Consider the following 26,052-nt stretch of genomic DNA (forward strand, 5'->3'; position numbering starts at 1 on the left):
CACTGATTTCATTTATGACTGCTAATTAGAAATGAACCTCAACCAAAGGAATATATAACTTCCCACAATTTGTCACCAAGCCTCTGAAGATTTTCATTAAATTGTTATATTAGCTAAAATATATTGCAGTGTTCTTTCCAACTTGCTTAAGGACTTTGATTTGACTTCAGAAATTGATGTCTTGATTACTTTATTAAGACATAGTTAGACAGAATGATTAGAGAGCCAGATCAGTCCATTGTTACTCCTTTTGTTGGAACTTGTGTTTAATAATCTATATTTTTTATATGACAGAAAAGAGAGCCAAAGGAAACTATACAATGCATAGAAATGCTGTACTTTGGAGTAACCCAAACTAACTTTATAGATCTAGGAAATATTGAGCCTCAATCCTATCAAATAGAGACAACCTTTTTCCTAAAATTGTCAAAAATAACTTGTCAAGAAAATTTCCCGCTGAACCAAGATTCTTAAATAAAGATGTACCATACAGAAGATGACACTGGACTTGTTAACTGCCGTCAAGCCACCTTCGACTTAGGGTGACCCTATGAATGACTACCTCCAGCATCTAATCTGCACAGCAGAATTAATGCAATTTGACAACCCTTTAACTGCTATGGCTCCATGTTATAGAATTCTTGGATTCATAGTTTTGTGAGATATTTAGTCTTCTCTGCCAGAGCACTCTGTTGCTGCAACAAACTACAAATTCCACGATTCCATAGGATAAGCCATGGCAGTTAAAGCAGTCTTTTTAGCAGCCTACGGTATCTGTAGAACTCTTCTTCAGCATTACATTTCAAATAAGCTGATTCCATTACTGTCCATTTTCTTCATTGCTCAAACAGAGGTTTTTTTTTAACATGGACACAAACATGGTTTGTCAGTCTGGCTAAAATTAAGCTTTTCTTTCCCAGACTATATTTAACAGCAAAGAGTGGAGCAGATGCTTAGTCCTACCATTTGCTTCCACTGGGCTATAAAAATGCTTCATTTTATCTTCATTTTGGCTAGACCTCTTGTCAAATAATTCTCATATTGTAACATTCCAAAGAAGAAGAACCCAGGTCCCTTTAATGTATTTTTCATTGATGCAGAATAGTGGCAAGCAATTTCCTTGGATCAGTTGTCTGTCTTATTGTTATTTCCCTGTAATTCTGAAAACTATTGTTGCCTTGCTTTTGTTTTGCAAGCCTCCTTAAGAAGGTTTTCTTGTCCTAAAATGTGGCCCAAAATATTTAAATAGCTAAAATAAAGCTATTATAACCTAATAAAAATTACCCTAATGAAACCCTAAGAAAACTTAATAAGTAAATAAACCTATTTTTAAAATGATTCATTATGGCTTGTCTTGTGGAAAAAGAGAGAAACATTCACTGAAACCGAGTTTCTACAGGACCTATTTCACCTCCATTAATTTAACTATGGCCTTCTTTAGGGTTTTACTTTCTAAAACTGTCTTAGCTTTTCTCCTCCTCACATATGTCACCAGGAGATCAGCACCTGCACAAACATAAATATCATTAATTTTAAATGTATTCAATAGCCAATCTGAACATTTTAATTAAACAAGAATTTCCTGTGGAGGTGGAGAGTGAGACAAAAGCTAACCTCTGACTCTTTCTGAACATAGATAATGCTTACTTTTTTTTCCCAGTTAGTGGGATGTGATGAGGTTTGGGGTGGGTGGTGATTGTTTTAAAAGCTTTGGAACATAGCAAAGCCATCACTCCCTTTGCTAATGAATATGTAAGAAGTCCAAAGATAGCAGTGTAAGAGAGATACAATTATTGGCATTTATGTCAATCCAAATACATGATTTTTTTTTATGAAACAAAATTATTGTATTTATTTTTGTAAATTGTGGCATTACAGTGCAACATACTTTACTTTCATTTTCAGTGACACTTTTTTATTATTGTATTTTTATTATTTTATTATCACTGGCAAATAGGATTATCATCTTTTCAAAGTTCTTTTTTTTCTTTCACATATGCCATATAATAATAATAATAATAATAATAATAATAATAAATTTAGTTATATTTCCCGCCTCTCCCTTAGTGTGTGTATACATGCATACATACAGTTACTCTTGGTATCTTCTGGGGTTTTATCAAAATCTGAAGATGCTGAAGTCCCATTATATAAAATGCCATATTAAAATTGTGTATCTTATACAAAATGGTAAAATCAAAGTTTACTTTTTGGATTTTTTTTTTAAAAAAAGATTCAACTCATGGATCGTTGAATCTCTGGATGCAGAATCCATGGATATGGAGGGCCAAATGTATGCATGCATATATGTATGTATATCTGTGTGTGTGTGTGTGTGTGTGTGTGAAGTAACACACACACACACACACACATATACAGTGGACCCTTGTTATACGCTGGGGTTTGGTTCCAAGATCCTCATGGATAACAAAATCCGTGTATGCTCAAGTCCCATTAAATATAATGACATAGCAAAATTATGTCCCTTATTAAAAAAAATGAAAAATCAAGGTTTGATATTTGAAATTTATACTTTTTTGGAATATTTTCAAACCGTGGATGCTTGAATCTGTGTATAAAAAAACCCGTGTATAAGAAGGGCTGACTGTCTATGGCTTTTGAGGAAAATACATACATTTTTAGAAGTCAGCTCATTGTAGGAAATTAAAAATGTAAACAATTATTTAAAAACTCCAGTTGAATAAGAAAATGGATTATGGAATATGCCATAAAGGCACAAAAATATTAAAGTAAAAATCACTTCACAGCAGCCAGTATGATTCAATTGTAGATCAATAGTGTGTAGTTAATGCATTAGCAGTAGAGCATTAATTTGCAATTACTGCAGGTGATCTGATCCTCCTTGCGCTGTCCATTGACATAAATGACCTTTTGTTGAAAAGGATTCTGCAATCATTATTTTTAGCAGCTATAACAAGGAAAAGAGCAGAATGAAGGGTCTGCTTTCAACAGCATGGACTGTACACATGTGTGTTTCTACCTAGCATTATTCCTCTTCGCTTTCTCCCTCGGTTTATATAGCAGCAGTTCTTGAATATGGAATATACTTCATTTTGGTTTTAGAATCATTTAGTCATTTAGTTTTTGAGTTTAACAATTCATTTGTCCTTTCTGATAAGGGTTCACAAAATCTGTTATAATGCAAAGTCCTGATGGTGTTCTTCTCTGTTTCACCGATGGTAGGTTTCTAATGTTTACTGAAAGAAAGCTTTAATAATTTTACCATGAATATTGATTTTCCGCAGTCAGCAGAGGAGGTAGAGAAGGAGAGTGTTGGATCTTTAAGGCCGATTTTCCTCCAATTTCTTTGAAAGACAGTAATGCAAATGTGTTCTTTGAAACTATTTTTGCAAAAGAGGTAGAAGACACAAAGAAAACAGAAATGTTAGTTCTTTGCTATATTTGGTGGAGCCTATTGTTGAGAAAGCTGCCATTTTCTATTTCCACAGAGAAATTCTTAGTTCTCTGGATTCAGCTGAGATTTCACAATGTGGCTAAAGGTTGAATCAACGCCAATAAGGTGTTTCCTACGAAAGCAGAATTACTGCACTTTCGCGCAGAATAACCAAAATTGGCATGGCCTACCTGGCCAAGAAATACTTTCTTAGAAGTAACTAAAGAATTTTAGAAACTGAGCATTTTTTTCCTAAAATGATCCAACAAACTACATTTTGCACTTCCTGCTTGAAAGTATTGTCTGGGCAGAAAGACAAGGAAAAGAAGCAGTCTCTCAGGGTACTGTGGAAGAGGGTTTTCTACTTTATTCCTGTAGCATTCTAGGGGTCAGAGAACTTTTCTCCTTTCATAGATCACAAATAAGTTTCTTCCGTGGACACAAAATTGAGTTCACCAATTCTTATAGCCAAGCTGATGGAGCCCAAAAGCAATTTTAACGGAAAGAAAATATAGCAGTATTGAAGGAAGAGGCTCAAAAGGATGAGAGGTTAATCACTCCAGGACTAAATTGAGGTCCCAAGACAGAAAAATTGTTTTGCTGGCTGGTTTTGATAGACTTGCAGCTTACAAAAGTATGGACCCATGGGAAAGTGCCTCAAGGGAACAACAGACTCCAGCTTTAATGATATTGTTCATTACAGTTCTCTGTCTGCCCAGAGTGCTGTCTCTATGGACCAAAGAAAATCTGTCCTGAATAAAGCCAAAGAGAGAGAAAATCCTCGCTTCCTAGCTTCTTTCCTCCTCTTCTCCCTAGTGTTTTTGGCCTAAATGTTTTAAGATAGTTTTCAGGTAGATGGGTCTCTAGGCATTCAGACTGTCTTCTTGGCTTTGGGTATCAATTTTAGACTTTAGGTCACTTGGTACATTTGGCAGAATCAGCAAGTAAAGCTTTGCTGGACAGTATACATAGATGCAGTCATATTTTCAGGGCCAAAAAAAAAAAAAAAAATCACCAGTCAGAGTCTGTTCTTCATAGACTTCTGCCATACTTTACCTGCTTAAGAACATTTCTTCTTTAAAAAAAAATTTGTATTATGCATTATTAGAATGTGAATATATAGCTCGAAGCTTCTTCCTAAATTTGAGTAGTGTGTTGCTATAAGCGAAATCCAGTATATTGTAGATTGAAGCAAAACTACACTCCGTCCCTCAAATGTTAACTACTTTTTTCCTACATAAAATGATTTAAACATCAATGAAGACTTTGTATCTAATGCAAGGCATTGTAACTCCCTCCATGTTTATCTGGTTTTCTATATTGCCAAAAACATTAGCAAAGCTAGTGAAAAGAAAATGGTCTTTGTCATATTTTCTACATACAACAAAAGGGTTTAATTTAATGTTTGTCTCATGCTGAAGAAAGAAGTTAATTGATTTTGTGTTTGTCACCGACAGGGTGTAATAATAATAAGAAGATAATAGTAAATGCAGTACTATGAGGAATCAAATAGGCTGCATACATAACTTTTCATTGCTTCACCACTGAAGAATGTGTCGAAGAAAAGTCAGCCAAATTAAAAGAAGAAACGCAAAACAGCCTGTCCATTGCAGGACCTTTCAAAGATACCGACCACTCCATTTTCATTGCTTATCCCATTGATATGATCAGAATATTAGAAGCTTGAGGTTAAAGGCTACCTGCCTAATAGGATGGCATTTGGAAAGCACTTTTACTTAGCAATCTTTTGCAGTTCAGTAGTAAAACTGAACTAAGTCTCTCTCTTTTGGGTAAAGCAAGATGGCATTCTGGTAAATGCTAGAATTTTTTCATTTCAACAGAGAAAGAGAAGAAAATCATAGCAGAATGAAATATTTGTGATCTCCAAAGAGTGTGCTGTCACTATAACAGCACAGATGAAAGCGACTGCTGTCTCAATTGCCTGGAAACTACTTTGAAACTCACTTTGATCTCTTCTGATTGTCTGTTCATGTTATTGCTAAATGCAGTACATAGAAGCATCACTGTTTTGGTGTTCTATACATACAACGTATGGCGTGAAAATGGTGGAATAGTCAATCTTTGCCACTTATTTATATCCTGAGGTACATGTTCACTAGTGAATCTGCATAAACTCTGGCCATCAGGGAAGGGTCCAATAGAGCAGAGAGAAAGAAAGTAGCCAAAAGAATCCATCCTCTCTTTCCACACAGGGAATTCAAACTGAGATTATTCAGTGGCACTATTACTAGTGGCAGGCAGTAGCTTCTGTGTCATGAGTGAAGTGAATCCGTGGTGGATTTGATTCTAGGCTGAAAGGAGCATGTTTTGTTTTTGTTAACTGCATTCAGGTCAACCTCAACTCATGGCAACCCTGTGGATGAAGCATCTCAAAGCCCCCCAGTTCTCCACTACTCTGCTAAGGTCTTGTAGATTCAGGCCCATGATCTCACTAATTGAGCCTACCCATCTAGCATGCAGTCTTCCTTTCTTTCTACTGCTTTCTACCTTTCCTAGCATTATTGTCTTTTCTAATGAGTCATGCCTTCTCATGATGTGGCCAAAGTACAGCACCCTCAATTTAGTCATCTTGGCTTCCTGACAGAGTTCAGGTTTGAGCTGTTCAAGGACCCATGTGTTTTCTTTTTGGTCATTCAGTTATCCTCAGCACTCTTCTCCAGCACCAAATCTCAAATGAGTTTTCTTTCTTTCCACATTCTTTCCATCTGTACAGGGTGATTGGAAAAACAGTAGGCCCTCCGTTTCCATGGACTTGCCATCTGCAGATCCATGCATCCGCGGATGGCAAGCCCGGGGGGGGGGGGGTGACAGAGAAGGAAGAAGAGGAGGAGGGAGAAGGCAGAGGCAGCAGGGCAAAGAGGAAAAGGAGAAGGAAGGACGAAGAGGAGGGGGAGGAGAGAGGAGGCAGCAGCAGTGGGGCGAGGAGAAGGAAAAGGAGGAGGAGGAAGAGGGAGGAAGAAAGAGGCAGAGGCAGTGGGAGTGAAGGAGGAAGAGAAGGCAACCCCTTGCCATCTGCCATGACGCGAATGGCGAGGCAGGCCTCGGGGGAGGTAGGATGGCCAAGTCCCATTGTCCTGAATGGTGGTGCAGCCATGCCACCAATGAGGACAATGGGACTTGAGCAGATTTTTGGTATCTGCATGGGGATCCAGAACGGATCCCCTGCGGATACTGAGGGCTGACTGTACCATGGCTTCGACGATCCTACCTTTAGTGTTCAGTGTCATATCTTTGCACTTCAGGATCTTTTCTAGTTCTTTCATAGCTGCCCTTCCCACTCCTAGTCATTTTCCTGTTTCTTGATTTTTGATCCAAGATTAACTGTTTCAATTTCCTTGTCATCTAGGATGAATACATGTAGATCTTCTGTGATCATTATTTTCTTCTGTGGTCATTATTTTTGTTTTCTTAATGTTCAACAATGAACCTACTTTATCTATGCATTCCCAAAATAAGTTCAGCATCTTGGCTAGTTTCTTGCAAGCCTGGAGTCAAACTCAGAGTGGATTCATTGCTCCACTGACATAGGAGACACTGACCATCAGTGAACACCACTCTCAGAATGCAAAGCTTCAAGTCTGATAGTCAGTCCTTTAAGTCTATTGCATGTGATAAAATGTAAGGCTCTGGTAGTAAGCAATCCTGCTTAGGCATATAAAGATACAGGGGCTGTTCCCATCAATTCCTACTGTCCTTGATAGATGTCTCAGATTCTGTTGTAACCCACTGAGTGAGTAACACCCTCCTGTTACTAAGTACAAGTGTTTTGTTGTGTCCTGCTGCTTGGCTTCTTGCTGCAGCAGAAGGCTATGACTAAGCCTGGTAGTGGTATTCTGGGGATATGCTTTGATACACATCAGAAATTTAGACTGGACTGTGTTCTACCTGAATCTATAAATTTGTTGCAGTTTGGTAATATTTCAGTTCCTACTACCAAGATAAGGTGATAAACATTAATAGTCAGATTATTTATAAGATTAGACTTGTAATGCCCTGTGTATCTCAGCTGCATACTTACTGTCAAAACAGTACAAGGTTTCAGCAATGGAATGAGGCTTATTTGGATTATATTAACCAGGATACTTTTTTAACCTGCATTTTCAATGCCTCCTCTCCTTGTCTGAATTGCTGGGAAAAGTGTTACTCATATGTTTAAAAATTAGAAGCCCTTGGTGAACAAAGAAATTTAAATAAAGCATTGGTTGAGTTTTACAGTTAAATAACCTGTGGAGGAAATTATAATGATGTTCTCTATAATTGTTCTGGAGGAAAAAGGAAGAGAGAGAGAGAGAGCACTTAAATCTATGGAAGACATAACAGACCTAATTAATGCTCACACTATTCCTCCAGAGAAACAGATTTTATGTAATGTAAATGGGCTGCATAGGAAATGTTCTTGTGCATATTTTATACATATTCCTTGTTTCTTCTCGCGTAGCTGCAGTGTACAGTATTTCAAAATGTAAAGCGTACTTTCTTCCTCCTGAACAACAGCTTGTAATGCAGTATGTGACACCAGGAATAAAACTTTGATAATATTACATGGGATTTGATCAGATGTAGCCTTGCAAATTGTGTGAATTAATTTTGAATGGTCAGGTGGGGACATCTGTGTGAGACTTCCCTTTTTCTCTTGGTAGTTGACCATTTTCTGTTTGTCTAGGAAAAATACATGGGAGGTGAAGTGGGGGGAGGGTTGTTACTAATACAAACAGAAGCCAAATCAAAGTTTTTAATATTATTTTTAAAGGTCACTATGTTAATGTTAGTCTTTACTGCAAGTCATTTCTTGAGAAGTAGCCTGGAATTCACTAAGGCAGTTATGAATGTGTAACCTAGAGTTATGAATTCATAGCTGGTTTGTATTCACAATCCCTACATACTTTCCTAATTTAAGGGATATGTAGGGTCCGTGAAAGTAGCTCAGTCCCCACATATTGGTCAACAAGAGTCTGTTCCCCTGTCCATTGGGAAGCAGCACATTGACATTCCCACACACTCCTACACATGCGATCTCTGGCATGTGGGGAAATTGTCATTCTGACTGTTGCACAAGAGATTGCTCATGAGAAGATGTGGGAGTGTTAATCAGCTGCTTTCTGATTGATGAGAACAGACCCCTATCACTTGCAGTGGCTGTTGCCCAGTAAATGGGGACTGGGGGTGAGACTGAACTGGGAGGCATTACTTATCTATGTAACTAAGGAGGTTATGTAAGTAAATAGTTGATACAGAATCATAGCCATAATACGGTAGCAGTACTAGCAAAAGTGGTAGTAGCAGATGATTACAATGAGGATATAGAAAAATGACTGACATATAGAAATATTTCTTTAAAATGATTCTTTAAAGATTCTTTCCTTTTAAATGATTCTAAATATACAACACTTTGGGATGACTCAGTGCTTTTTACTCATTGGAAGTACATCCCCAAACCCATGTTGACATGATAACATTAAAATGTTTATACACTCTCATTCCCCTCCCCCAGAAGTAATTCATAGTAACATCATTCACTTTTATAACACATTACCTTTGAGTCAGATACATTATAGCGCTATTTCCCAGTTTCAAGGGCTTAATCTAATTTCTCATTTCCCATTTAAAGTTCTGAATAGGCAGGTAGGAAAGTAACTGGAAACAGTAAATGGCAGGAGTCTCTAATGTTATTGCTGAGGCTGACCTTCAAGTTTTTCTTTTCAAAAAAAGATGCTATTATGTCATGCCCCAATTCAAAAACTGTTTGTAAGAGCTGAGCTCTGGAACACAAGTATAAGTGACTTAATCCAAGTGCACGCATTATTGTGCAACATACAGATATAAAATTGATCAAAAATACAGAATGTCTCCCAAAAAACCCATTCACTGACATGCTTAACCTGAATCTATGGAATCTTGGCTAGTGGACTGATTGCCAAATAGGTAATACTCCCTTCTCTTCAAAGTTTGTAGAATGGCTCATTCTTCAAATTTGTTGTAACTTACTTATCATCACTGATTGATTTCCCAGGAGAAAATTGCTTGGTGACTACATTATGCACCTTCTAGGAAGATCTCCCCACAATTCTTCCAGGATTGTTAGCCTTTCATCTTATTCTATTTGTACTTTATAGGTCTTAATTCTGCTGATGATTTTACTTTGTAGCTGAGATGTGTGTGTGTGTTAAAGGTTCTGATGTCTTTTGGTTTCATGATATATTGTGCACTGCTCAGAAAGGAATATAACAAATAATTAGATAAATCACCTGAAAGTTTACAGCAGTTAAAGCATGGTGAGGGGTAGCTTGAAAAGCCAGTGGTCTGAGCAGCTGTCATCTTTGATCATCTGTCTGCTTTTAATGTCCATAATAATTAATTGTATGTTTTTCTAGGTGTGCAGTGCAATTCAGAATCAAGACTTTACTGTGATTGAAGACTACTGCACTGGGCTGAGGGCTTTGCTTTATCTGCAGAGCATAGAGGAACTTCAAGACTGGGATGGACAGAGTCCACCAACTATAAGACATCAGAAAGGAAAACCTGTGCCCACAATTGCTGGCTTAGTGGGAAAGGTACGTTATAGAGGCACCTCTTTCTCACTGGGCCATACTTGGTATGGGTAGGATGAGATGCAACAGATGGAGAGAGAGAGAGAGAGAGAGAGAGAGATCACAGTGGTTCATTTTTAAGAACTTACCAAAATTCACACTTCTCTTCAGTTTCAAGAGGCAAATGACTATTTTTTGGTATTTACTTACTTATACAATTCTTATATCACATTTCAGTATAAACATCCAAAGCTGAATATAAAAGAAAACTGTTACTATTCTATTATCTAACAAATGTGTTCACTTTCAAGCTCTGATCTCACTTTCATAGCTATGTCACATTCCCAACTTCCCCCTTTGCCAAATTAATAACAGTGCTTCTCCCATGCAGAAAAAAACTGCTCTTGAACACAATACTGCCATGTCCCATCAGAATCTCATATTTTGCTGATAAATCAAATAGTTTGCTACTGCAGTATCATGTATTTTGATTACACTCAATATAGTCTCTTGTTATTTATTTGGTTTATATTTTAGGTTTGTTTTATATAAATTTATTTCAGGATTTCAGTTTTAATGTTGTAATATTCATGCCTATATGTTATACGCATTTAGGTGCCTGGCAAGCCACGTGAAAGGACCAGACAATATTATTTGTGTGAAATGTCTGCCATTATGGTAGTCACTGTGTTGTGACAACACTTGATATAATCTGCAATGCTTTACTACTTACAGAGGAGATCTGCCAGCATTTTAACACCCTCCTAACTCTCTTGCTGGGGGAAAGGGTGATGAGCTAAAAGTGTGGTCTTACCTAGAAACTACTTACTTATTACTGAAACAAAACATATCTGAAATAGTCTAGACATTAATATAAGATTTAACTAAACATTAAGGGGATTGCATATTCCCAGTGATTAGCATCCCCCCCCCCCCTTCCAACAATGGGAATTCCTTATAGATCCATGCCTCGGCAGTCAGATTTGTAAATTAAGCCCATGTTTTTCTTTTCATGGTCAGTCACAAACAAAGCATGTTGAACTACAGGATGAGAGAGAAAGTACATGCCAGGAAAAACTAACAAATTTTACCATTCCAATAAGCACCATTTCTAATTACATGCTAAGCATATTGTTTAGTTGGGCCTTCTGGCTGGTACAATATAAAATAACAAAACAGCTAGTCTTTCATTTTAGCTCACTCCCTGGGCTTTGGGATGATGATTCATCAGCTGCTACGAGCTTGAAAGACGTGTCTATATGACTATCAAAATATTGCAAAATTCTGTAAAATTGTTTGAACTGACACAAAGCATTCTTCTGTTAAGTAGTATTACAGCTTTTTTTTTAAAAAAAAACCAATATAATGGTGTAAAACAATACCAGCAACGTCTTTTGCTTGAATGTCACATTTGTGATTTATGAGCATTCATGGACAGAAATTTCACATAAACATCATATGGAACTGAGACCATGAAGATGTATTTTGTGAATCTCTATGAATACACATATAATTTGAGGTTCTAGTGTCTTTGTTGTTGTGTGCCTTCAAGTTGTTTCTGACTTATGGCAACCTTGAGGCTATCCTGTCATGGGGTTTCTGGGGCTGAGAGTGTGCAACTTGCTCAAGGTCACCAAGTGAGTTTCATTGGCCAATAAGGGAATCAACCCCTGATCTCCAGAGTCTTAGTCCAGTACTCAAACCACTACACCACACTGGCTCTAACACCTACCAGAAAACAGTTCCCAGTATGAATTTTTGAGGCTGTTTGGAAGAAATTAAAGGTTTCTGGTATTGGTGATTACTATTCTCTAGCTGCAAGCTCATACAGAACCACTGGGGGGGGGGGGGATAGTGGTAGATGTGATGACACTAAAGCCCAACAATGTGCTTCTCTGGTACACTTCCATCAACTTATGCAAAACACCATATATATCCTATCTCTAGTGCAAAGGAATAGTATGGCTATTTGTGCTAGTTTCAAATGCTGATGTACGAAGACCATTTGTATTCAGTAGTACACCACTGTTTTTCTATAGAGCCTTGTTTTCAAGGAGTAATAGGAGAAGATGTTTCAGTTTAATGGATATGTCCAATCCACTACCTAGTATCTGCTGTTCAAAGTGTCTCAGGAGCTGAGAACCAGCCATAGTTACATAGCTTGCTCAGGAACATTGTCCCTATATATACTATGCAAACTATTTCTGCTCTTTGTTCAGAGAATATGCCTTTCCAGAACATGAGGCCAGGCAAGAATTATTCAGTGTTCCCTGCGGCCCTGGCTCTCTTCTGCTAGATAACAGGTAGGCTGCTGTCTGTCTGGTAAAGCCTGCCCAGAAAGTAACTCATTTAAAATATATATACAAAATAATACTGCATGAGTGATTTTGGATTGTTTAAGATAGCAGAGAGTCTTCATAAGATACCTGGGCACCAAGGAATTTCAAAAATGGGGTTTCATTGAGACATTAAATTTAAAACACAATTTGATGCTTTACCATTGAAAGTTTTTACACAGCTTGGAGGCAGGAACGGAGCAGGTGTGGAAGAGGGGTTTTTGCCAGCATGTACATTGAATTATGTTGGCTTCCTTGAGAAAGGGAAGGAGAATTGCAGTCATTATTAAAAAGCTGACAAAACAGATGAGGGAATTTATATTTACTAGTTGTTCCACAACAAATGAAGTACCGCCACATGACATCAAGTAGGTGGGCTTTTTTAGCATTCACACGCATCCTCTGGAAAATATTCTTTGTATGGTCTGACAACTTTAAGTACCTGATGAGACTATACCTGTTTACACAGTCTTTCTCCATCTTGTTGCTGGAATGCTTTAAATTATTTACTATATTTTGTTTCTCATGTTGCATTACAATTTTTTTTAAAATGTAAACTTGGTTGTTGTTGTGGACCTTCTAGTCATTTGCAACTTATGTCAGCACTAAAGTAAACTTATCATGTCTTTTTCTTGGCAAACCTTGGGACTAAACACACCGGCAAAATACACCGGCTTGCCAGCAGCTTGGGGACATGATGTCTGCATGGCACATGCTCTGACTCTGCCCCCAAGTGGGTGTCACACTGCCCGCCTGACCACACAGCTGTCAGCGTTTCAGCGGCACGGCATTTAGATGCTGTATGCTGCCAAAATGCAGAAAAAATGCTGGCACAGTGGCAGGCACCTTTTTGCAGACACAAAAAGGAGCGGCTTTTTGCTGCTTCTTTTTGTGCAAGGAAAATGCCGGAACAGGCCGCAGCATGTGGTTGCCACAACTCCGATCCAGCGCTTAAAGGGGCAGTCAGAAGCTACTCCTGCAGGGTGGTCTGTTTCACCCCTCTATTCAGAGGGTGTTTGCCATTTCTTTTGAGGCTGAAAAAGTGTGACTTGCCCAAGGTCACCCTGTGGTTTTCCATGGCTGAGTGGAGATGCAAATCCAGGTATTCCAGTCTCCCAGTGTGCTAGTCCAACACACAGAGCACTACCCCACACTGATTATCAAGTGCTTACAAGCAATACATAAATACAAACGTACATACATAATTGCACCTTTTCTTCCTTCCTGAAACATAGGGAGGGAATGGAGGAGCCTTAGTGCCAGTGAAAAACAAGGGGGGAAACATTAGCAGAAGAGACTCTACTCACATATGACAAGATATTAGAAGTTAAGAGCCCACAGGAAGCAGGAGTGTAGAAAAGCAACCATGTAAAAACAGACAGCTCATAGTTCATTGTGTTTATTACCATGAGATGCTACCTGGAAATCTGGATTCTAGGGAGTTCCAAAACCTAGAGTGACCTCATGAAAATTTAACCAAAAATGTTCAAGGGGAATTATCATGGACTCAGTAAAGTCTGACTTCAAAATTCCCCGAGTTCAGGGAATCTGTGACACTTACAGCCTTTTATCACACAAATATAGGAGTTTGATTTGGAATATAGTACACTTAAGATGGCATTTCTGATAAGTCATAAAGGCCATAACAAGATATACAAGGAAGGGTAGTATCCTAGCTATGCTAGTGTCAGGCCTTTCTCCATGGGAAATCAGCTCATACAGGGGTTTGACTTTGTATGAGGCAGATCCTTGTTTCCTAACAGCTTCCCTATTAGTACATTTATTAATGTCATTGAAAATGTCATACCAATTAAAGAGATTTAGAATTTGGGTCGTAGCCTTAAGATCTGAATGTTGAATCTTACCCTCTAGAGGATCTCCACCTCACTTCTCACTAATCCGGTGGTGCCAAGAACCCAGAATGCGTCCTGCTGTGTAACCATGTAGGAATTCTCTCCACGTAGCTGCCATGCTTAAGCATTCCCAATTTGCAATAGGATTCCTCTGGGACCATTTCCAGCTGGAATAAGTTACAGCAGGTTCAGGGTGACTTTTGCTTTCAGCGAAGAGAGCCATGGTCAGAACGGGATTTTTTAATTTGCTCCCTGGTGGCTCTTGCCTCCCCACCCTAACTGCTGAGAGTAGATTTTCAGCAACAAAACCTGAGCTTTTGTTTCTGGCTTGTGGAAGAGATTTGCTTTGAACAGTACTTTCAGTTATACATCATGCCTATTGATTATCCTTCGAGAAATCTAATATAACATGGTTGAAAATGTTGTATAAAGCCAAGATTTACAAAAGAATAGGATTTGGCATGTCAGATACCTCCAAATCTCTGCTTATCATTGCTGAAGACTGGAGTTCTTTTCAGTAAGAGGTTAGAGGAGGCTTCTTTGTTCTCTGTGAAGCTCTGAAAATTGTAACATTACCTTTCAGTTGTAAAGACAATCCTATCGCTAAGCTCTAGAGAATACAGTATTTCTGGGTTTAAAATAATTTAATGGTTAGTTTTTGTTTCATCTTCTAATGTTGTGTGGTTAAGAGGTAAGTTCTGATTTTCATCTCCCTTTACCCTATCCCCTCCCCTCACAAATATTTCATGTATATTTCATTTACATTTGCTTGATACTCTAAAGGAACCTCAGGACATTCTGCATTATTTTTGTATATTGCTACATAGGCATTGTCAGAAGATAATTTTATTTTCTCTGTGTTTTAGATGAGAAGGGGGAAGGGAAATATTGCAATTCATAGTATTCTTAGCTTGTTATTATATCAGTAATTAACTGTTAAATGCATCATGTGCAAAACTGTTGAAAATAAACATTTCAGAATCCTGAAACTGATCACACACATACAAATAATCAGAGTGAGGTGGGGTAGAATGTGAATCCCATCATATCCAAAGTAGGTTCTCTGGCTGTATCAGAAATTTGAAGAAGCAGGCAATCAAAAGGCTCTCAACAATAGTTTAGCACTCTAATTACATGTTAACAATAATCACATCCAGACACTAAAGTATTTCACAAATAGAATGGGTGTAAGAAATGGGCGTGATGTTGTTTTCCCAGGCAAAATTGGGAACATGAATATTTCACTCTTGTGTTTACCCAAAGGACATCATTCTGTTTTTCAGTTTTCGTATTTGTTCGTGAAGTGCTTTACTCAAGTTGCTGTGGGCAGCATTTGTGTCTCGTCATGTCATCTCACCATTTAATACTATAAGCATGCTAGGCCAACAAGTAGTAACCAGCCAACAGTCTCTAAGTGAAGATGCAAAATGACTTATAATGGTACAACTGATCTTTCCCATTCCAGAATACCAGCATGTGCCTTTAATCTGCAGTCAGGAGCAGAGAAAATACCTCACCCTGATTCTGCAGCCAGGAGCATTAAGAAGATGTAATCCTCCCAGATCTCCAAAAAGAAACATGAGTATGCTGTAGAGCTAGGAGGTCGATGCCTTTTCTCTGCTCCTGGCTGTGGAACTTCAGTTGAATGCTGCCTAACTCCCCTCTCTGGCCTCTAACTGGCCATGTGGCTGCAGTCCAGCATGCAACAGGTGATGCCAAGGCAGAAAGGGAAGGGGGAAAGTGCACTGGTGGAGTGCCAATAAGTTGATGTGCGATCTCAGCTGTCATGGCTTATTTCTAAGCAAAAAAACATAAGTATCAGCTTTTGTGAATCTTTGCCTCCCACATTCTCTACCAACTTCTGTTTCAACTTCTTTTCCCCCAAAGCAGCCAATCCGGTGCCTGTGGGAAGCTCACAAGTAGGACAATAGGAACAATCACTCTCTCACATTTTAGCTATCCGTAACTCCCACTAATTGGAATTAAGATATTTTCTCTGAGCCTGCTGGGAGACTGTAGCCACCACAATCTGTGGTCATTACACCAGTCAGTCTGTAGCAGGCCAGACTTTTCCTTTTCCCTGCCTCTTTGTCTAACCAGCAAGTGTAAGATGGCCCTGGTTTCAGGAATAAATCTCTATAACATAACAGTATTGAGTTAGACATGCTGCTTGATATTAATCTAAACTATCAGACCTCTTCACTTGCAATAAGATAATATTACTACTTTAGCTAACTGTTTAATCACCACATGTATATATTGCACAATCTGGAATGCAGAAAACTGGCTCAGTGGGTCGGTAGCAAAACCCATACATGAGTGTGAAGTTTTAAAAATGCTAATAAATAGAATCTTACATCAAGAAGTCATATGGCTGAAAAAAAGAGTATGGACTTTTTGAGACTGGCAAAAGGGATGGGAGTATAGTGGAATGTTCCTGTCAGTGTCGCACGATAGGACAAAGATTTTCTGATGACATTGTGTGATGTTGCGATAATCCCATCATTATGCCATGAATAAAAAGAAGTTTTCCAGCTCCTTTTCATTCATGGGATAATGATGGGATTATCACTACATCATCTGAAAATCTTCTCCCAATTGCACAACACTGATGAGAGCATCCCACTATGCTCCTGTCCCTTTTGCCCACCTGAAAAAGCCCAAAGTTGCCCTTGAACCTTAGATTTCTGTCCCGGGGCCCTTTCACACTACAGAGTTACAGTACTATGTTTTCATTTTAACTGTCATGATAACATCCTATGGAATTCTGGGATTTGCAGTTTTGGAGTATTTAGAACTCTCTCTCACCAAATTACAAACCTAAAATTTCCATTGGATGCAACCATGGCAGTCCAGATGGAACCATAATTCTATAATTGTGTAATATCAAAGGACCTCTAAATCATTTCAGATGCATGATCCCAGATATGACCAGCCTTCTACAGTCCAGCTGTAACCACATTTACTAAAACGATTACAGAAGATCTTACTGATTTCAGAATATATTTCTAATATTGCAGACTACCTCACCCACCGTCATCATATATAAGCCTGAAGAAAATGGCTGTAATCCAGCGAAATCTAAACATCCATTCCCTATATGTTTCTCCATATCAGTAACTGGGGTCAATCAGCAGGAGGATGCTATTGCAGTTATTGTCTGCTTGTGAGTTTCCTATTTGCATCTAGCCATGAGAGCAGAATGCGGGACCAGATAGGCCTTTAAACCAATTCTTTTGGGTTCTTATTATGTTCATATGCTGTTGCAGCCTGTGGAATGTAAGGGCATAATTAGGTGCCAGTGTTTTGCTTAACTTTGTCTGGAGAGCACCCAATAAATTTGGAATGTTTTGCATGCCTCCAGCCACAGTAAACATTTAACAGATGTTATCCAAATTTCCCTTCTATGTCAATGTGACCCAGCAACATAGGTCATTTGCTAGGAAGAGATGAAGAAAAATATTGACAGAATTTTCAAACCCACAGCTGTGTACCCTGTGATTTAAAAACCTGACAGATTAGTTATACCTAACAATAAAAGAGAATTATCTCACTCCATTTTATCTCACATAAATTTGTTACTCTTTCCACTCAAAGGTTCTGATCATTAATGGCTGAAGTGATTGATTTGAAAACTCCTTAGAACACTGGATGGCTTCGATAATTTTGTCATTTTTAAAGGGCTGTATCATTGTTGAACTGGAAAACTGATAAAACCATTTGATTTTTTTTAATGTTTGCACAACCTCATAAATCTGATACAAACTTTCTTTCATTTCCTCCTTGCTGACAACCACCCTATTGTGCATCAAGCTAATTATATAGATTTCATATTTTGGCTATGGATAACATTTAGATAGGCCTTTGAACATTGCCATCCAAAATTGCCCCAGGTACTGTCTTATAAATATTGGTAGTACTGGAAAGGAGAGGCTAGCAGTAAGAGTTTTTGTAGCTTTGAAGAATAGTACATGGTGTTACTAACAAAACATGTCTTAATTCAAGTTACATCACTTTGTCTCTTTCTATGGCCTGTTACAGACAGCCAAAATAAAGCTGCTTCGAGTCACAGTGGAGGTATGGTATTTGAATGATGCATGCGTCCTAAGAGTCCAGAAGTCGCATCAAAGCCATGCTCCAGCCCTAAGGACTGGAGCGTGGCTTTGGTGTGGCTTCTGGACTCTTAGGATGCATGCATCATTGAAACACCATACCTCCACTGTGACTCGAAGCAGCTTTATTTTGGCTGTCTGTAACAGGCCTATCTTTCCTTTTAATCTGGTCCAAAGCAGCAACACTAACTTGCCCAATTATTACCCAATTTCCATATGCAATTGTGGGTTTTGTGTACTAATATGCTTCAGTGCCTTTATTACATTAAGAGGTTCATTATTTGCACATCTTTTGCTTGCCTGCCCAATTGCCTCTGTCTCTGTATGTGTTTAAAGGAACCTGTCCCACTTAGTATCTAGTCCTTCTTTGCCTAATGCAATTTATCTGTGCTTGGAAGATAAAGAACATGAAAGGCACAGAGTAAGGGGGCATTCTACAATGTAAAAATAATTCAGCTTGATACCACTTTAACTGCCATGGCACCATCCTGCAGAATCCTGGGATCTGTAATCTTTGCACTCTTTGAAGGAGAATGCTAAAGACCTTATAAGACTACACATCCCAAGAATCCATAGGATGGGACTGCGGCACTTAAAGTGGGGTCAAAACTACATTATTTCTACAGTGTGGATGCACCAAGGAGAACTGGATGGAAAAGTGGAAGGCATCCTCTCAGTTTCCTTACCAGTCCTCAGAGACACAAGTAAACAGTTCAAGGACTGGAATCATGTATTGGAGTTGTGTCTTTGTAAATGGATTTACATATGCGGGAATTAGAACTTGATAGTTCTGTAATTTCCTTATCCAGCAGAGGACTACTGTTATGTTACTACATAGCAGACCCAGCAAATTGCCCAATGCACATTGCACACCAGTGCACATCATGCTCCAATGTACATCACTCACTGATGCATATTTGTCTCTATGTGCAACAGGCACTCTTGTCAATGTCCCAATACACATTTTTGCAATTCATTGGCAGGTTTTCTTAACAGCTCTGCTACTTAGCTAAGTATACATAAAGTTATGTTAAGTGAAAGATAACTTTAAAACAGTGTGTTAATCTGAAAGTGTGTGTTTGTAGGGGGGTAGGTATTCTTACTAGTTGTGTGGTTAAATAGACAGTTTCAGGTAAGCCTAAGAAGCATCTGCATGAAGAGCTTGAATGCAAAGGTTCACAAAAGTTCCTCTCTGAAGCTGCTATTTGCAATTCAGGGACAGCTTGAAAGAAGATTTTGTCTAGATTGTGGTTGGGGGGAAAAGAATTGAATTTCTTCTCTCTAACTTCTCACATTTCTGAGGTTGCTCAGGCTTAGAGATTTAAATGCTCATAAATTTCATTCTCTTAGGCAATACCAAATCACTTTACCATTTTTCTCCTCTTTGGGAGAAAGTCGTTGAAAACTGCACGGTTTTCCAAGTTTATTCACACTTTGGGACTTATCATTTATTAGGCAAACTGCAGCCTCCAGGGAAGCCTAGAGAGGGAAAGAAGATTTGTGAATATTGGAAAAAAATGGTTGCAAAATGGTTAAAAATGGTAATTTCTGTACAGAAATTAAGCATCCTGAACAAAAACCTGCAATTATCTGCATTGGGGAAAACATATCAGCATAGAAAAGAAGTTTCCTGCACAAAAGCAGTATTTTCCTCACCAAAAAAACCCAAAAAACAAAAAACAGCATTTTTAGGAAATAAAATACATGCTTTTTAAATAAGAATAAATCATTACTTGGACAGATTCTCATCCATACAGTATTATCCTCGTATGGGTTTTACAACATTTGAAAACCTATTTTCCAGCCTTAAAAAAAAATCAATATCCTTTCTGTACCTAGACTTTTCTGAAGTTAGCACTACAAAAAACTGTGCACATTAATATTAAAGTATGCACAAGTTATTTGATCTTATATCTGGCTGTTTAGTCTTTTGCTGGGAAAGTATTTCTGAGCTTTTTATGCCAATGTTTGCACCTGTGTTCCTTAAGATCTCATAGGGAAAGCCTGAGCTATGAGAAACAGGACATTCCTTGTGGAAATCTACCTTGTGAAATCTTTCACAAAATCCTTAGACTTTCACAATGAATTTCAAAAAGGAAAGGAGAAACAAAAGTTGAAAAAACTCTTTTTTAAAAAAAATCTTATCAACATCCTATCAAAGAAAGCAACATCATTAAAAGGTGTTTGTGTGCAATTGTGTTTATAATGTATTGCAAAAAGTATCCAATTTCTCCTAATACAGTTGGATTGGAGTGTAGTCATTGTCTGGTGCTTTCTGTTTCTACCAAGTACCTATCATTGGTTGCTTTCTTCATCTTTCTCTGGAGACTTACAGCACTTATGTTCAGGTAATTCACTTATGTCGTTTCAGGATTAGAAAAATGTTCTAGTGTATACCCGTTTAAAGTTAATGTCATGTAAGACAAATTCCATATCTTACACTGTGGCCAGAATACAAACAACAAACAGGTCAATAAAGCTTCTCTCTCGCTTGTCCATTGCATTGCCACCGGCAAATGTTTCTTGTTAAACTGGTAAAGAATACATTAGACCACAGCATCAAATTGTGTAAATCTATAGCGCTATATAAATAAAGTATGATGATGATAATAATAATAATAAAACATACAACAGATCAAACAACAAAAATATTACAACTTATCTTATCTTATCTTATCATTCATCTCAATTTCCCATTCATACCTACCCTCCAACATCCTCCCATTCATTCTCCCAGCTAATACATTCATACCTTCCCCTAACCTTCCCTCTTTCTTCATCCCATCCATTCCTCCATAACTCTCTCCCTGCTTCCCACTTTCTTTCCTTCCTTCCTTCCTTCCTTCCTTCTCCTTCCTCCTTATCTCCCTCTCCTACCTACCTTTCACCTCATATCCATCTCTTTTCCCCTTCTATCCTTCAATCCCCTTCTCCATCTTCACTTCTATTCTCTACATTAACCCTTACACTCACTTTCTACAGAATGTTTATAAAACATTTTAAGTGTCTTATACCCTGGGTTTGGTGCTGAACTAGCTGGACATTGTCCAGACTGTTCACATCAGAATGGGGTTGGGTTTGGGCCTTCTGAACTCTCTACTGAGGGGACAAGAGGAGGAGCAGGACAGGTTAAACATTCAGGGGCCCTGCCTCCTTTCTCAGGTATCCATCCTATGTCCAAACATCAAGCTCCAGAAGCCCCAGCCTCCCTTTAAAATGATTATAGGAAATGTCATCCAAAACATTCAAAGGACCATAGTTTCTCTGCCCTGAAGCCTGTACCTATGCAGCTTGCTGTGTGCAGATTTTACAGCAAAGGACGTTGTGAACTGTTCCTAACTAGGCTCCTTTCATGAAACAATATTTCCAGAATGGTATTTTAAAACGACTAAGCAAGTTTCAGTGGAAATTGTTTCAACAAAGGATTCTAAGATGATAGTAAATGATGTTTAAAAGAATTTAATCTGTGTGCCTTTTTACTGGGTTGGATGTTTCCATTTGTTGTATGCACCGGTTTTGTCTTCCCCCCAGCTAGTAAACACAACCATTTTTAAAAGAAAGCTGAACAGCAGTGTATTTCAGTTAACTCTTTAGCTCTGGCAGTTTCAGTGTGTTCTGGTATTGGACACTGTGCCAGAAAAATCCTGCTCCTAATGCAATAGGATTTGAAAATAAGTCAAGCGCTGCCAAAAATACATAATTCTTTTTTGTACTCTCCAGTTTGTTTTACTTACAACAATGGCCTGGTCATACCCTGCAGCATGCATTCATTACAGTGATCTTTGACTGGCAGATGCAAAGTAATAGGGTGCATATTTTAGTGCTTATTATAATACCCTGTCCAAAAACAACTTGACAAATTTGTGATTTCGACAGTGTCTCATTTTGCTGGCTGCAGTGTTCTGTGATTGCCTGGTCCACGTGGCTCCCAGATTATGCATACCACCAATACTTCTCATTAAAATGGCCACAGTTCACCAGTTTCGGTAGCTTGGAACGAACTTGGAATGAATTATTATACAACAAAGAGGCTGCTGTCATGCAGAACAAAAGACAAGCAAAAGAGAGCTGTGGCTTAATGAGGCTAAGTGAGTGGCTCCCCTGCATCACCAGCTACTTGACGGCCTTTGAGCGTGGAATCCCCCCCTCCCTTCCAGATGACAAAACCTTTGGCCTATTATTGTGTGTTTATGCACCTTGAGGCTAATATACATTTTAATATGCTGCACATGGGTGGGGGTGGGGGTGGAATGAGCCATTAGATTACAACATGTGCATTCCCTGTTAAATTAATGACAGCTGAACACAGAGATAAATTTAGGTTTTCATATTTAATTATAGCGCACTACAGTACGTTTAGCAAGGATAAATTGCACTATTATTATGTTTCAATTTTTTTGACATCTTTTCCTATTAACCACCAACCCTTACCCCTCTTCCTTCTTGCCATACATAACATCTCTGTATGTTCCATCAACCCCTTCACATTATTGTGGCTTCATTCAATCCATTTTCCTTCTACCTTGTGGGGTGGTGGGGGCTGTCTGTGTCTGTGTTTTCATTTGTGGCTTTAGGTTAGACTTCAGATAACTTTTTGGTTCACAATATCAAGGAAGACCAGCTATGGCACAAATGCAAGGAAACAAAAGACTAATGTAGCCAAGCCTTCCGCCACTGGTTTGAACACATGCTTTTATTATGAGACTTCACTACTGAATTTTTTTGTATAATTGCATACCTTTCCTAGCTATTTTTTTAAACCTAGCAGCTCAGTTCATGTAGAAATGGCTCACCATTTTCACGTGTGACCATATAAAAAAAGATCAGTGGGGTAAATCAGCCTCTTCTTAGCTCTTTTTCTTGGCAAGCTCATGAGGATCACAGAAAATAGGCTTGTAATAATTTACCTGCTCATAAGACCTGCTCATTTTAATTGGGGATTTAAATGTGTGTGATTTGTGAGTACTCAAGTTCCTAAACTCTTAACCATTCTCAAGTCAGCAGAAGATGTTGAGACCTGATACCCTGCTTTTGTATTGGCATGGTCAGCCTTCCTCAGACAAGGCAGGCTGCTGATGTCAGAGCATCCCAGAACATGGCTGCTAATCCTTTTTTTATCACACTCCTTCAACTCTTCTGGGACCAGCTGCCCATGTGATTCCTGCCCTCTCTGCCTCTCATGAATTATCAGCCACCTGATCCACCCGCTTGCTGCTGGTGAAAACCTGGCATCTACTGGGACGCTGCCAAGTGAGTGGTGAGACAGTAGGTTTACCCTTTTGGCATAGATCAAACCAAATGTTATTTGATTCAAGCATTGTCTCTCTCAGGGGCCACCCCACTTGTTCATTAAAAACTTAAAGCAATTTCTCAAGAATTCATGCTTAAAGTTGCTTGCTTTCCTCCCCCTTCTCCATCCCTTTTCTTTCATGAATATTGGATTATCACCCTTCAGGGAGGAAGGACTATTTTACTTCTTAATCCTTGTACAACTTCAAAGCATATTTGCTGTACCAGTAGTGCCCAAGTCAATATTTACTGGTACTACTGCTGTACTAGTAGTGCTCAGGTCAATATCAAAAGGAGTCCATGATGTCTCTTGTATTCCAGCTCACCATACTTACCTGTAGTACCTCAGCAAGCCCTCTCCCATCCTTCATCCAATCACTAGGGGCATACAAGAGGTGAAGCCCACACCAAGTGACACCCCAGAAGAGGGGTGACACTCTGTTGGGGCCTCCTCCCACTGTGGGGTGAGAAGGGTCAAGCACACCCCTCCTGCCATTGCTGCAGTGGTGCCAGTCTCCTCATGAGGAGGCTCGCACCACAGCAGCACAGGATAAGGTCAAGCAATCCTCTCCTGCCTTTGCTCTGGTGGATCCAGTCTCCTGATGAGAAGGCCCTCACTGTCACAGCAAAAGAGAGTGTCGGGTGTACCCTATTTGCCGCCACCTTGCCCCCTCTGCATCTTCCCCTAGTAGCCCCATCTCACACCAGATGACACTAGGGGTGGGAATGCCACTGCTTCCATGCTTTTTAAACCTCAGAAATATTAGCACTATCATCTTAACCCTCTCCTATTGTCCTTCCCAATTTGCTCCCTCAGGCATTTCAGGACCGGTGCTGCAGAGAATCCTTTCCTGCTTTCTAGCCCTTTAAAAAATATTTCCTGATAAGATATGACAACCTCCATTTTTATTTTATTCTATTTTATTTGTTTCTAGGAAGCTTCCCATTTAGAATTTCAACATGCAGCTGGCTACTGCAACTTAAGTGACAAGCAAAAGTATTACATTTTGAAGGAATTATCATGCTGTCTCAATGACAGGCTGCCTTTCTTTACTTTTAGAATTTTTAAAAATTGAAACTGGCTAGGGGACTTTTGGTGGCAAGCAGGAACACTCTGTCAAATTTAAGGGGTCTACAATGATTTCCTGATGAATTATGAATTTCTGTTTCTAGCAAGACCTTCCCTCCACATTTAGAATTTCAGCTTGAAAATGAGCACTGAATCTTGGGGAAAGCTATCAAATTTTGAGGCATCTACCATAACTTCATGGTGAGCTATGGCTGCCTCCTTCCAGTTTGGAATTGCTTCTGCCTAGTGGGCATTTCAACTTAGAGGACAATAAAAACACTTTCAAGTTTTTAGGCTTCTACAACAGGTGCTGTAGGCTATATTTCAGAGGAAGTGAATGGTGGAACCACCTGTGAGCATTTTCTTAGGCAAGGCATTCCTTGCCTAAGAAAACACTATGAAATTGAAGGGGTCACCACAAGTCAACAAGCAACTTGAAGGCACTTAAACATAATGCCATGAATTATGACAGCCATAGATGGATATGCGGACATTCTATTTTATTATTATAGATTATACTTAATTACTGCTAGCACTGATGCTGGTGCTATTCCTACTATGTTATTATTTCCAAACTAGTGCCCTGCAGATGTCTTGAACCACAGCTCCCATAAATTCTGTCCATACCTATTGGGGCTTATGGGAGCTGTAGTATAGAGTATCTATAGAGCACCACACTGCCATCATTTGCATTGCACATGATAAATGCATGGGAAATGTTTTGTACATTTGTGCAAAATGTGTGCAGTATTAGATCCTCAGCAAACCAACCAATCAATGTGAAGCTTGGCCAAATGTTCCAATCATTTCATAAATACTGTATTTTTTTCAGAAGCATTTTTGTGATTCACCAGCTTTCAGTTAGACCATACTGTTCAAGTGCTGTTTTTCTGGGTGGCTCTGTTATTGAGTATGTGTGTTTCAACTTTGTGTGTGTGTGTGTGTGTGTGTTATGTTTTCTTGCTCCAGTCTTTCTCATAAGGCAAAATCCATGGGCCTCAGACCTCTGCCTGTTAGGCACATGAGTAAAACTGTAAGGAAACCTTGAATAAAAAATAGTATAATTCTCTCCCCCCCTCATCTGACTCCAGGTAATATACTCCCTTTCTTAATCTTACACTACAGTTCCCAAGCAGCATTGCAAATCTATTCTGTGAAGAAATGCTGATTTTTTTATTTGTTGCTTGTTACTGTAATTCTTACACACTGTGAATGATGTCTGAATAGACTGTAATCAGGTTCTCCTGGAAGCTAGTTCTGTTAGTTTGTATTGGGCTTCTGGAAAAGAAGCTTGTTGGACATTTGTTCCAGATAGAAAAACTCTGGGAGTGCTGACAGATGTGGACATTTCAGAAATCCATGCATGCAAATGTGTCCATTTAAAACACATGTACAACTAAAAATGTGCACATTTGAAATGTGTTGAAACA

General features: G+C 38.8%; 1 protein-coding gene across 4 annotated transcripts in view; it reads left to right on the forward strand.

The window, feature by feature from the left end:
- Positions 1 to 26,052, forward strand: part of DPYD (dihydropyrimidine dehydrogenase) — a 594,441-nt gene that overhangs the window by 509,575 nt on the left and 58,814 nt on the right. For 2 of the 4 annotated variants that reach the window (XM_089515658.1, XM_089515659.1), the window contains one exon: positions 9,808 to 9,987. In XM_089515658.1, coding sequence (XP_089371784.1) covers positions 9,808 to 9,987 — 180 coding nt within the window. Of the gene's footprint in view, positions 1 to 9,807; positions 9,988 to 12,182; positions 12,267 to 23,410; positions 23,469 to 26,052 lie in introns of those variants that run through there. The other 2 variants (XR_016280499.1, XR_016280498.1) reach the window with 2 other exon arrangements.

This window comes from Sceloporus occidentalis, unplaced genomic scaffold, assembly GCF_023333645.1.
Source record: "Sceloporus occidentalis isolate IW3139 unplaced genomic scaffold, rSceOcc1.0.p SCAF_3, whole genome shotgun sequence".
NCBI lineage: Eukaryota > Metazoa > Chordata > Lepidosauria > Squamata > Phrynosomatidae > Sceloporus > Sceloporus occidentalis.